This window comes from Prinia subflava, chromosome 3 (genome assembly GCF_021018805.1).
Source record: "Prinia subflava isolate CZ2003 ecotype Zambia chromosome 3, Cam_Psub_1.2, whole genome shotgun sequence".
Taxonomy (NCBI): domain Eukaryota; kingdom Metazoa; phylum Chordata; class Aves; order Passeriformes; family Cisticolidae; genus Prinia; species Prinia subflava.
Window position 1 is genome coordinate 3,054,743 of NC_086249.1, and position 12,390 is coordinate 3,067,132.

The 12,390-nt window shown below is 40.9% G+C and overlaps 1 protein-coding gene across 5 annotated transcripts in view; it reads left to right on the top strand.

Annotated features, from left to right (window-relative positions):
* Positions 1 to 12,390, top strand: part of ALCAM (activated leukocyte cell adhesion molecule) — a 117,566-nt gene that overhangs the window by 85,469 nt on the left and 19,707 nt on the right. For all 5 annotated transcript variants that reach the window (XM_063393793.1, XM_063393794.1, XM_063393796.1 and 2 more), the window contains exons 4-8: positions 2,820 to 2,884; positions 3,264 to 3,351; positions 4,630 to 4,812; positions 9,695 to 9,822; positions 11,433 to 11,562. In XM_063393793.1, the coding sequence (XP_063249863.1) occupies positions 2,820 to 2,884; positions 3,264 to 3,351; positions 4,630 to 4,812; positions 9,695 to 9,822; positions 11,433 to 11,562 (594 nt within the window). The remainder of the gene's footprint in view (positions 1 to 2,819; positions 2,885 to 3,263; positions 3,352 to 4,629; positions 4,813 to 9,694; positions 9,823 to 11,432; positions 11,563 to 12,390) is intronic.

Consider the following 12,390-nt stretch of genomic DNA (forward strand, 5'->3'; position numbering starts at 1 on the left):
ATGGAATTAATGACAACAGGGAGGAGTGTGCTCAGAGCACACATAGTGAACACAGAGCTTCAAAGGAAATGATAAAGAATTATCATGTTTACTTATTGCACAGGGGTAAATATGTAGATGAGGCAGTGGTATATGGTAAAATGAAACACTAACTGCTTGAATTACTGTGTACTCTACTAAGCATTAACACAATGCTAACTCAGCCATGGAGCACAGCTTGTCTGGTTTATTCTGTGCATTAATTCTAATAGAGAAAGCTTCTGTTTACTAAGGAAGATAAGAAGGGAGGATGCCATGCATGTAATATGGCCAACGTAGCACTGCAAGAAAAATTACCTTTGTTTTTTTTCACTTTGCATTCACTTTATTTATGGTTCTCTTAAATTTTCTTTGCATTTAATTTTCTTCAGTCTGTTTTTTAAGTTCTTGTTTTAGTTACTTGTTGCTTTAATTGCAGAAGAATTAAGAGTAGCTGGCAAGCTTCATTTATTTAATGAGGGGAGTTTCTAACTCACTGAGCCACAGGTACAGAGCTAGGCTGCTGCAGTGTGACCCTCATAAACCAGAATCTCATGCTCTTGAAACTCAGCTGCATCCCAGACTTCATGACTGATTCTGGGTTGTGCTGGAGCTTGTTCCATGCTCAGCTGTGCTGCCTGCTTATCTCAGGGCTAAGGAGCTGAAATGGCTCACTCTGCAGGTACCACCTGCTAGCCTCTCACCGACTGCTCAGACAAGCACTACCAGCTCTCCAGATGGATCCTGTCAGCAACTTTTTTGTGGAATTAAATGGCCAGTTTCCAAAGCAGAGCAGCCCAGCTCCAGGACAGGAGCTGCTGTCCTGCTGCACCGGCGCTTGGCTTTTGTAGGCAGTGAATTCTTTTCCCCTCTATTATCAGGCCTATATAGAGTTGCAAAGTACTCTGGCAAGCTCTTAAGCTGGGAGATAAGCAGTGTGCTGAAGTGGCAAACGCACCAAAGTGGGGTTTGCTGCCAGGTTTAAAATGTTTTCCTCTCTTCAGCCGCTGAGCTGGTGAGTGCCAAGCGTGTTTTACAGCGAGGCACCTTGGTGCACGTGCGGCAGCCCTGGGAGCTGGGAGCTGGCACAGGGCAGGGAGAGCCTCTCAGCAGGAGCATCTGCTCAGGGGAGAGCCCCACACAGCAGCTACAGGGCAAGGGGGCCTCCCTTCCCCTCAACACCCCAAGGCTGGGGTCTTCTCTAACCAGTCCTGGCGGAGATGAGAGGCAAAAGGGAGCAAAGCTGAGGTGGCGGAAGTGTCGTGGCTTGATCAGCTGGTGACTGGGCAGGCAGGCAACTGTCCCTCTTTATGAGACCCAAAGATCTGACCCAGAAGGCCTGTTAATGGTCTTGTAAAACCACGTTTTCTTGAAGTGATGTGAAAATATTTTGTTCTTGACAGGTTCTTATATGGAAAAGATCAACCTTTTTCCTTTAAAGCTAACAAAAGAGAAATAAACATACGTGTATCTCCTAAAAATAAAAATCCTTATTAGTCCTTTGAAGAGATATGACGGTCTTAGTGTATAGCTTTGACTGTGTCTTTTGTTTGGTTTTGTTTTTTGCCACAAGCAAAGTTATTTAAAAAATGTCAGATGAACAGCTTCTTTTATTCACTTTCATTTCCCTTTTGACCTGATTTTGTTCCATCCCGGGGTAGTCATCCAAGTGAAGAGTATTTGTGCGTTTGCACGAAAACACACACACAAACAAAATGGATTATTGGGAAAACACACAGGCTTGCTACCTCTGTGACAAGAGGAGCAGTGCATCTGCACATCAATAAGTCCATCAGTGTGTGTAGAGACTTTGGCAAGACTGTGGTGAAGTCCACTTGAGGCTGGCATTACCGACGTACATTTCTTAGGAAGCTTGATTTGGGGAAACGGCTCTGTAGGCTGACATGGTTAAGAATGTGTCACTCTGTGAAAGTATGCTTGTTTAAGCAGTACAGATAGAGTGTAGAGCCTTTCCTTGACTGTATAGACATTGATTTTTTTTTTTCCCTCCACTCTCCCCCTTTTCTTTTAAAATTGTGGGCAAAACTGTCTCTTTTGGAGATAAAAATTTGCATTCCGGGCTTCAGGCCAAACTGTTTTAACAGGCAAGTTATATAGTCCCTAGAAAGTCTTTTATGATGGAAACACTGAGAGAGCCTCCACTTTGGCAAGCTGAGAGGTCCATCTAACATAATAAAAGTAAATAAGAAGACTAACTGGCGCCAAAGAAAAAGTTGGTTTTTTTTTAAGAGAGTCATAAGTAACACAGAATCGGTTAAAATAATTGCACTTTCCTCTATCATCTGAATTTCTGAAATGTAATAATCTCAGGAAAAATAAACATTGGAAGAATGATTAGGTTCAATTTGTTCCTTTATAATGCTGACAGCTTAGCTACAGTAATATCTGCAGGAAAGCTGCTTTTTTGTTGCTACGGTTTCTCTGTACTACTGGCTCCTTCTCCAGCATGTGTATCCTATAAATCGATAGATCAGATCAGGTTCTCTCCTCCTAGGTGGTGAACTAGTCTGTCTGGCTAAAAGATGTATTGTCAGAATACATGGAATGCACCATGGAAGGTGTGGCACATTTAAAGTGAGACTTTGTTCTTGTTCTTTTCCTAATATTGAACTAGAAGTACCTCACCTTTTCTTCTTTTAATGGGAAAATGTAGGTAAGACTGTATCAGGCTAGATTATTTTGTTTCATTTTAAAAGTCCACATATTTTTAGTATTCTTTTGTTTTTCAAACAGCTGTTTGTGCTCCCTTCACCAGTACTTTTATCCTATTTATGTTTTAGAACAACCCTCTCAACCAGAAATCTTACATCAAGCAAAACTCTTAGAAACAGAGAAGCTACAAATGGTAAGAGCAGCATTCTCCCTCACAGTTATGTTCCCAACAGCTGATGAAGTCCCTTTACAGTCCAGACAGAGGTGATGGCTCGGAGGGGTGAATGAACACCTGCCTGTGAGTCTGTAGCCAGGCTGAGCACAGAGCAGTTGCCTTGCCACTACTCCATTTATTCCTGCCTGATCTGCAAACAAGGGCCACCCTGATCTTAGACCCACCACCCTCTTCCAAATTGTACCTCACTGATTTGGTATGCCCTGTTTAAGAAGAGTGGTTGAGGTTAAGCATTTGAACTTTCTAGAGCTTTTGACCCAAAACGGCGTAAGTAAAACCAGAATTATGTTAAAGCCTAGCAGGGAAAACAAGTGACTGATTCCTGTCTGCTCTGCAGCTCGGGGAGTGCGTTTCAAGAGACAGCTATCCTGAGGGCAACGTCACGTGGTACAAAAACGGGAGAGTCCTGCAGCCCCTGGACGATGGTACGTGTTGGAAATGGCCAGTGTCCTTGGATCCACACATGGGGGGATGTCCCAGTGTCCCTGGATCCACACGTGGGGGATGTCCCAGTGTCCCTGGATCCACGCGTGGGGGATATCCCTGGATCCACACATGGGGGGATGTCCCAGTGTCCCTGGATCCACACGTGGGGGGATGTCCCAGTGTCCCTGGATCCACACGTGGGGGGATGTCCCAGTGTCCCTAGATCCACACGTGGGGGATGTCCCAGTGTCCCTGGATCCACACGTGGGTGTATGCATGAAGAACTGTGCTCCGAAGGATTACTCTGCCTTGCTCTAATATGTTCTTCCTTTGAGAAGAAGTGCTTATATGGAAAGATGGAGCTGGAGGGAGATGTTCAGGCCTTTCAGAGGACCCAAGCTACGCCTTATAATCATTCTCTTTTAGTTCCACTAGTTTTGTTTAGTTTTAAATACATGGGGAAGAGAATTGCCTTTATTAAAGCTATCACAAAGCTTATTTTCTTTCTTAAATAAGAAATCTTATTTTCTGTTCAGTTTACTTAAGGGTCTGCACATTTGTGCAAATCTCAGACAACAAGACATGCTTCCTTAATCAGGCCAAGGTACACAGACAATTCCTACAGTAACAGCCCCTGCTAGTATTTTCAATACAAGGTCGTTCCACGTAAGAATTACTACTTCTAGTAAAAAGAGAGCAATTACTTTTGAACCTATGTAACTAATAGAAAACTGTATCTAATTTCCATTTTTTTTAAGGTATTAACTGTCTCAGTTTCATACCTGTCCAATATTGTGTTTTGGACCACACAGAACATCTTCTTATACAACTATTTATTTTCTAGGATATGTAACAACAACTATCTTTTTTTCCTTCTTTTTCAACTCTGACAGACCGATAAGGCTACAGTATGTTTCCTTCCATAAATTAGAGAATGCTTAAAAAATAAATTTGATCCTAAATTTTTTTGCCATCATTTTTGAGGCTTTCTTTCTGTCTTACAGATTAGGCTGATATTTGTATTAAAACTCCTCCAGTTTGCAACTAGTTTTTTGTTTGGATTCGATTTGAAATATTTGGTAGGTTAGGAGTGTGTTGTTGGTAAGATGTTCCTGGTATACTTCAATGGCAGTACTAGAGGAAAACTGTACAATCTCTTGGTAACACGTCATGTTTCCTGTGTGTTTGCAGCCTGATCTCAAATTCAGGAGTGGCAACAACATACAGCAAAAAGGTATCAAATTCTGTCTGACACTGAAACATTATTTCCTTTTCAGTTGTGGTCATAAATTTGCAAAAGATTGTGGACAGAACTACTGGACTCTTCACCATGACATCGTCTCTTCAGTACATGCCAACAAAGGAAGATGTAAATGCCAAGTTCTCTTGCATTGTGACTTACTATGGACCATCTGGCCAGAAAACAATGCAGTCTGAACCAGTTGTCTTCGATGTTCACTGTAAGTTATCAAAAAGCATCTTTTGCTCTACAAAGTCTACCTCCAGGGCTGGGGGAAAGCAAAATCAGAAACAGTTTACAAAATTAGAGGGTGCTTGGCCATTGAAATGCCTTCTTCAAAACTGATTTGCATCAAGAAGGTCTGAGTTAATTGCCAAGGTACTTTTTATTATCTTCAGATTTACCTGAGATTTCATTTTTCCTAACAATAGAATATACTGCATATCCAGATTTCATTGACAAGAGAAAAGTGATAGCCATAAAAAGCTACAGTGAAATAGGCTTTTGAGAATTTTAAGAGAAGCTATAGTGGTTGATAAAAGTGACTCTCTGTGCCCCCTGAAATAGGCAGTTTACTAAAAATACAATTTTTAGTAAACTCAAATGTTTTTCATCTTTTCAAAGTCAGCACCAAGCAGCTAATGCTGGCTGTCTACCTTGCACAAAATGCTTCTACTGTAAGCTGTAGACAGCTGTAAGATGCTGTGTTTTGCATTTAAAATGTATAGTTTGAGTATTGGTAGACTTTTAAGTAGAGAATTTGTGTAAATAATTGCGTCTAACTGGACTGAATTCTAAAGCAGCTTCCTTACTCTATTACTGACAGATGTGGAAATCATAATGTTCCTTTGAATAAACAAAACTGGCTGTTGGCAAGGAAAGATCAGAGGAGGTGGCAGCACTTAGAAACCAAGGGAAGAGACATTTCAAAGTCTTGTAAAATGACACTTCTGAAGGACTGTAGAAGGCAGCAGGTCACAGCAGGCTGTAGAGGAACAGGAGACAGACAATATGTCCAGTCAAGTGTTACCTCTCTGCACACTTCAAATAATAAAGTCATCTTTAAAAAGATGTTCCCTGTTTTGGGAATGATAGGGTCTAAGTACACAGTCCAGCATCTGTGTCTTAGGAGTATTTTGTATGACAACTGTGTAATCCAGCTGAAAACATAGAAAATAAAGCACTGGATTTCTCCAGGTAGTGTGAGTGCACCACAGCCTTGAAAAGAAAAGCCATAGCCTGGAAGTGCCGTGTGTGTTCTATCTAGACAATAACAGCTTTTCCTCTACAGGTAAAGTTGGTTGAGCTGCAGGGTAGGGGATCACTTTTGACTTTGATCAAATAAACCCAACCCTTGGAGCACCTGGTCTTTGGTTTCATCTGAAGATAGGGCTGTCTTTTACCAGCTGTTTCTCCAGAATGACAACCAGCAGAACTAATGGAGAGAAGAAAACCTCTGGGACAGCTGTTACCCATGGGAATACCATAGGGTGTTTCAAGCCTGCAGACACCTGTCCCATCACTTTAAAGCTAGAGGCATTTCTTCTTTTTGTATGTTTGGTTTTTTGGTGGGGTGTTTTTGTTTTTGGTTTTTTTTGTTTTGTTTTGTTTTGGTTTGGTTTTGGTTTTTTTTTGGGGGGGGGGTGTTGTTTGTTTGTTTTTGTTTTGTTTTTGTTTGTGTGTTTTGCTTTACAAAGCTGGGTACCAAATTTCACTGTGTTTTTTCTGTCATTTGTGGAGCCCCCTGACCATGAATAACTCCTGCTGTGCATGGCAGATGTTCCCAGGAAGGAAATGTAATGACCAGAAGCATTTGTTGCTGTAACTTGCCAGGAGATGCTGTGCTGTCCTCATTTCCCCTCTGCTTTCATGCATTAGGGCCACTTCACCTGTTGAGGGTGAGGCTGTTCCAGATTTCTGTGGTGACTGTCCTACATGCACTTGCAAGTACTACCCAGTATGAAAGGAAAAGAAGGCTGCATGGCTCTGGGGTGGTCACTGGCATGTGTAGTGTGCCCTCTGTATAAAGATTTAATGTTTGACAACCTAGCTCTTCTAGTCCTGGCCAATAACACACAACTTAATTAATTCCAGCAGTGTGCTGCTAATTAGCAAATACTGGGAGGCAGGCACACCCTTCAGTACTGAAGAGGACTCAGGTATGAACTTTGGCTTTAGAGTGTGGAGTTACCCAATTTTCTTTATGAGTATTTTCATCTGCTGTAACTTCAGTTCCTTCAGATGCATAAATGCATCTCCAAATGAATTTGTGAAATTCTTTGTTAATAGATGTCCAAGCTTCAACAGATGCATTTCATAACTTGCTGTTAGTTGATGATAATGACCTGTCTGATTTGGTTTTGCTTTTTTAGTTTAGTTCAGTCTTCCTAATTAGCTTCTCAATAATTGTGATTTTTTTTTAATGAGTCAAATATAATGAAGATTAAAAAACAGCACACTCTGACTCTAAAGAAATGGAAGTCTTTCAACCTTTTTTTATTTTAGATTGACTATATTTGATGATATTTTCCATCTCTAAAGCAATAGAACAAAATCGTAAAGACCTGCTGTTCATTCCTTGCAATTTACCCATTTCTCCTAGAGAAACGGGGAGACCATGATTAAAATTATGCCTTCAGAAGACTTTTTTTAAGAGATCTATCTATTCAGTCAGGATCTAAGAAATGTTTTATTGTTTGTTTGTTTGGGGTTTTTTATCTTTTCCATTGAGTTAGGGCAGTCTTTAGTAGTCAAGTGTTTAATAGCTAGTTCACCTCCTGGAAGGAGCCAGCCACTGTAACCTAGTGTGAGAAGAAGAGTGAATTAGGTCTTGCTGTGCTGGATGTTACTAGGATTAGGGTGATTTAGCTCAGCTAGCAGCAGATACGTGCTTGGTTTTGCAGCTGCAAGCAAGGATCATACTGAAAGCAAGTACTAGGAGAGAAGTCTTGGAGCTGGACACTTAGATAGTATCTCAGATATTTAATTATCTTGGCTCCAATTATGTGGGGTTCTGCTCAGCATTAATCAGTGTACAAAGATAATGTGTGCCAGGCAGACTTCCCAGTCCTGCCCTGTTGTTAGGTGTCTGTCTTGTTATGGATCAACTGCTTTCCATCACAGATTAGAGTCAAAGGCACTTGACACTCAAGCTGCTTCCAGCCTTGGTGTTTTCCTTGAAATGGCACAGTGGCTGGGGCAGCTCTGGGACAGCAGCATTTCTTTACTGAATGGCTGCCTTTTGGTGCTGGCTCCTGGAACTCTGCTGTTATAGAAAGCAGAATCTCAGATTTGTTAAAGCACCAAATAAGATGGGCCAAGTCAGGCATGTGTGCCACTGAGAGGCAGGGTGTGCCTTCAGCAGGCTGCTCCTGTTTCTTTGTGGAAGCAGGGGAGTACATTATTCATAGCAAGCACCACTCTGCATGGCACTGGACACCATCCTCCTGTTCTCAGGCTGCATCTTCTCAGAAGAATGACCTCTTCATCTTAGACAACAGTTAAAGCAGTCTTTTGCTGCTTGCTTCTGTTGTGTTTGGGTTGTTTTTCTAGTTTAGCAAATTAAATTAAAATTTGCTCCTGGTTGATTACAGTAGACAGAAGGGTAGGATATTTCTACAGAAGAGACTGGTGGTTTGCAAGAACGTAACTTTTGTTTAACTGTGTCCATTTTTAATCCAGTTCTGTTGATCTCTGTGGGGGAAAACCTGTTCTGAATTAAAGTCCTAAAGTCTTACTCTTTATTAATTCCTCCCATTTCAGCCTAGAGACAAAGCCTAAGCAATTCCAGGATATATCTAGACATTCTTTACGATAACTTTACCTTAACATAAACTTGACAGAAGGAAAGACATTTTGCAGCAGCCCCTGAAACTGAGTTTTTTGGCCCAGCAGCTACCAAGAGAGGGGTATGCATGCCATTCCTGACCAGCTATCTCATTGCATCTGTCTTATTCCATCCAGCAGTGGTGCAGGCACCAGGCAGAGTTGTGCTTCAGCTCTGGAGGTCCTGAGGTAGAGCTGGTTTGGCTGTGGAAGGAGGCTCTGAAGCAGGTTGGAGGGCTGAGCTGCTGGGCTGTGTTAGGGCTCTCAGTGCCTGAGGGGCCACAGGGAAATGCAGCTCCTGGCACTGGGAAATCCCACCGGGGCAGGCAGAGGTGATGAATGCCTGAAGGGTCGGGGGGCTGTACAGCACACGCTTCACTAAGCACACAGAATCACCTGTCAGCCACAGCCTTCTCTGCTGAGGAGATTTTTTAGTGGCTAATAAGGTGTGCTGTGCTGTATCTTAATGCAAGTCTGGCATCTTTGATGGAATTTTATTTATCCGTTGAAATTAAAATAGTGAGAGTTATCTGCCTGTGTTATGTTAATTTTGTCCATTTTACTTTGTTTTTTAAAAATTATATTTAGGCCTCTACTTAGAAGGAATAGGATCTGCTAAATACTCTGCTTTAAAAAAAATATGAAAGGAAAATGTAAGTTATAGTTCAACTTCAGTGAACATGACAGAAGTATGTTGCATTTACTGTTCTGTTGACTATGTTAAGGGTCCTATTATGTTCACCAGATTTATCTTTCTGAAAGCCTGTTGTGATCAGCATATAGAAAAGGCTGAACATTGTTGCTTAGTTCATATTTATTTCTTTTTAATGCCAGAAGGCTCTTATCTAATACTAATACATGGCGTTGAGAGCTTCAGTTGTTTTTCTGATTGCTGCAGTCCTCCAAACAGAGAATTTCACAGAGGACAAGTTAATCCCTCATAATGAAATCACACCATGAAATGGTTCACACTAATCAGGATTTCTTTTGCTTTAAAGCACATGACATGGTTGTAATCATTGCTGTTTCAGTTACAGGTATTTTGGAAAAGAAAAATGAATTTTATGTCATATAACTTCTTTGCACTCAATTGGCAAAAATATAGAAAGTGTGTTTAATTTCAAGTTCTTTTATAAAAACATCTACACACGCAAGTGTTTTCAGCTGCAGGATGATAAAATGAATTTTCTTGGGCTATGAATATTGTATGCATAGTGTTGCTGTGTGGATTACGATGGAGCTATTAGAGCTATTAAATATGCACATTATTTTCACAGACCCAACAGAGAAGGTGACTATTCAAGTGCTGCCACAAAGTAGTACCATTAAAGAGGGCGATAACATCACTCTGAAGTGCTCAGGAAATGGCAACCCTCCTCCACAGGAGTTCCTGTTTTACATTCCAGTAAGTCCTGCCTTGCTGTCCCTGCCTGGTGAAATATTCTGTATCATTCCTTCCTGCAGACATTGCTACATGTCAGTGTCTACGTGGTTTTGGAACAAATGAAGAAAGGAATTCTACAAGACAAACACTGAAGATAGACAGTGACCATTATATCATGCTCTGAGAATACCTCACCTCAGTTGGCAAAATATTTTTGAAAAAACCTCTCCTACCCCCCAGCCCACCCAAATTTTTCAGGCGTTCAGATCTACTAAAATTTATAAGGCTTCATTTCCCATCATCAGGTATTTTAGTAAACAGTTTTGATTACAGCAGTTTAGCATCTTTAAGAAAACCATCTCCTCTGCTGTCATAACACAGATCCAGCACTGAAAGTACAGCAAATTAATTCAGCTATTTTTTGGACTTTGACAGATTAATGTTTGTGCAATTTCTTTTCTTCAATTAATTAATTGTTTGGTGGCATGACAACACAAAAAATAATGTGTGTGGCAGCACAGGAGAACAAATCTTTAAAATGCGTAAGACAGAGACTGACAAAAATAAAGGCTTTGTTACCATTAATCTTCTTAGTACTGGTGAAATCCACAGACAGATGTGGCTTTATATTCTCAGGCTCCTGGTCCTTGTTCCCATGTCCTGCTTCCCACTCCTATTTTCTGTGCCTTATTTGTTCCTGCTGCAGCCCTGAGCAGAGCTGCTCGAAGTGGTGTCCTTTCAGATGTGTCAAACCCAGCATGTCACCCTCTGAACACAATCGTCATCTACTCTGGGCTCCTGGCATGTTTGAGTTGCTGGAGAGAGCAAGGGGAGCTAGGAGCTGAAGTCCTTATCTCAGAACAGCCATTTAGGTTCAGTGAGTCATCCTAGAAACTCACTAAATGCCAGTGAAAAAGTGTCTGGTATCTCTCCTTGCTCCACTATCACAGTGAGAGAGCTAAACACCCCAGTTTGTCTTATCTTTGGCCTCCCTGGCTCCCTGCTACCTGATACTGGTCCTTTCTCTCAAGGAGAGCTGCAGGGGGTGATCTCTTTGAAAGGCTCACAGGTATTATAAATCCCTTTCTGCATTCAGAGATAGGAGTAGGGTATCACTCTATGCTTGTTTCAAAGCTGATCTGAGTCAGTAATCAGGGGGAAATGGATAGCCATAAAGGAACATTTGCTGCCTAATTCAAAACAGCAGCGTGCTTGTGCTGTTCAAAAATGTGCAGTGCAGTATAATTCAGTTCATGATTTGTCCTGAACTGAGTATATGAGAATCAGATTTAGAAACACAATTTGTTTTGTTGTTTTGATTTCCGCAATAGTTATTAGTAGGCATTTTTTTTCTGCTAAACTTTCAAATTTTGCATTTTAATGTCCTCTTAAAATGAGTTAGTTGGGCAACTAAAAGAGTAAGCTCTTGATTGTAGGGTTTTTTTTAAATTATGTTATAATGCAGGATGTAAATATTAGTTTAACTGATAGGTAATTACACTTCCATGATGCCATGTCTATACATATTTTGGGGTATTTCACCATCCTTATAATGAAAATATCCTCAACAAAAGTTAGTGGGTTTAGCAGGCAGGCCCAGGGACAGTAAATGTCTTGTTTTCCACCTGCAGGGAGAAGCAGAAGGTATAAGAAGCTCAGATACTTACGTAATGACAGACGTGAGACGAAATGCAACAGGAGAATACAAGTGCTCTCTGACTGACAAAAGCATGATGGACTCGACCACCATCACTGTGCACTGTAAGTCATTGCATTTTGCACTCCTAGGTGGAACACAAACTGATCTTGGACCTCCTGGGATGGTTCCTCTGCTTTGTGTGGGCAGCTTGGTGCAGTTACCTGCAGGTGAAGAGTTGGTTTGAAGGAGTGTCCGGTCATTTCTTTTTATTCTGATGTATTTCTGTTCAAAAGTCTTGACTTTCTCAATTCACTGGCTAGATAGTTTCACTTCGTGGAACTTTGGATAGTACATGGTTCTATTACACTCTCACATACAGTGAGAATTTTGTTATTTTATCTTTCACTCATGTGAACGTATAAAGGGCAAATTACTCTCTTCCAGCTGTGCCTTAGAATGTACACAGGCATGGATGTCACTGAGTTCCCATTCCCTCAATGAGGTTAATATGTAAGGTGTCTAGAAAAGAAATTTAGAAAGTCATTGTGTTCACATAGGAAAAGTTGTTTTTTTTTTTTATTTTTCCCAGATTAGTGAGAGCTACAGAGCTCAGTAAATTTTCTTCAGCTGGGTACTATTTAGTAATTATCAGCAACACTTCAAAAGCAGCCATTGAACTAGTTGAACCATTGAAGCAATAGTTGCTTTTAATCTCTTCATGCAGAAGATAAGAGCAGGAACTCTTTCAAGCTGTGCTATACTATCACAGGCTGTGAAATAAAACTCAAGCAGTAGTTTTCCCCTAAAAACATTGATGGTCTTTAGTCTTCACAGTTGCATCAATAGCTGACAGGTTCAGAGGGATCTATCTGAAGGGTAATGAAATTTAAAGGCTTCTGCTGTAGTTACACTTTGCATGAAAACAAACTTCATGTTTCTATACTTGGTTT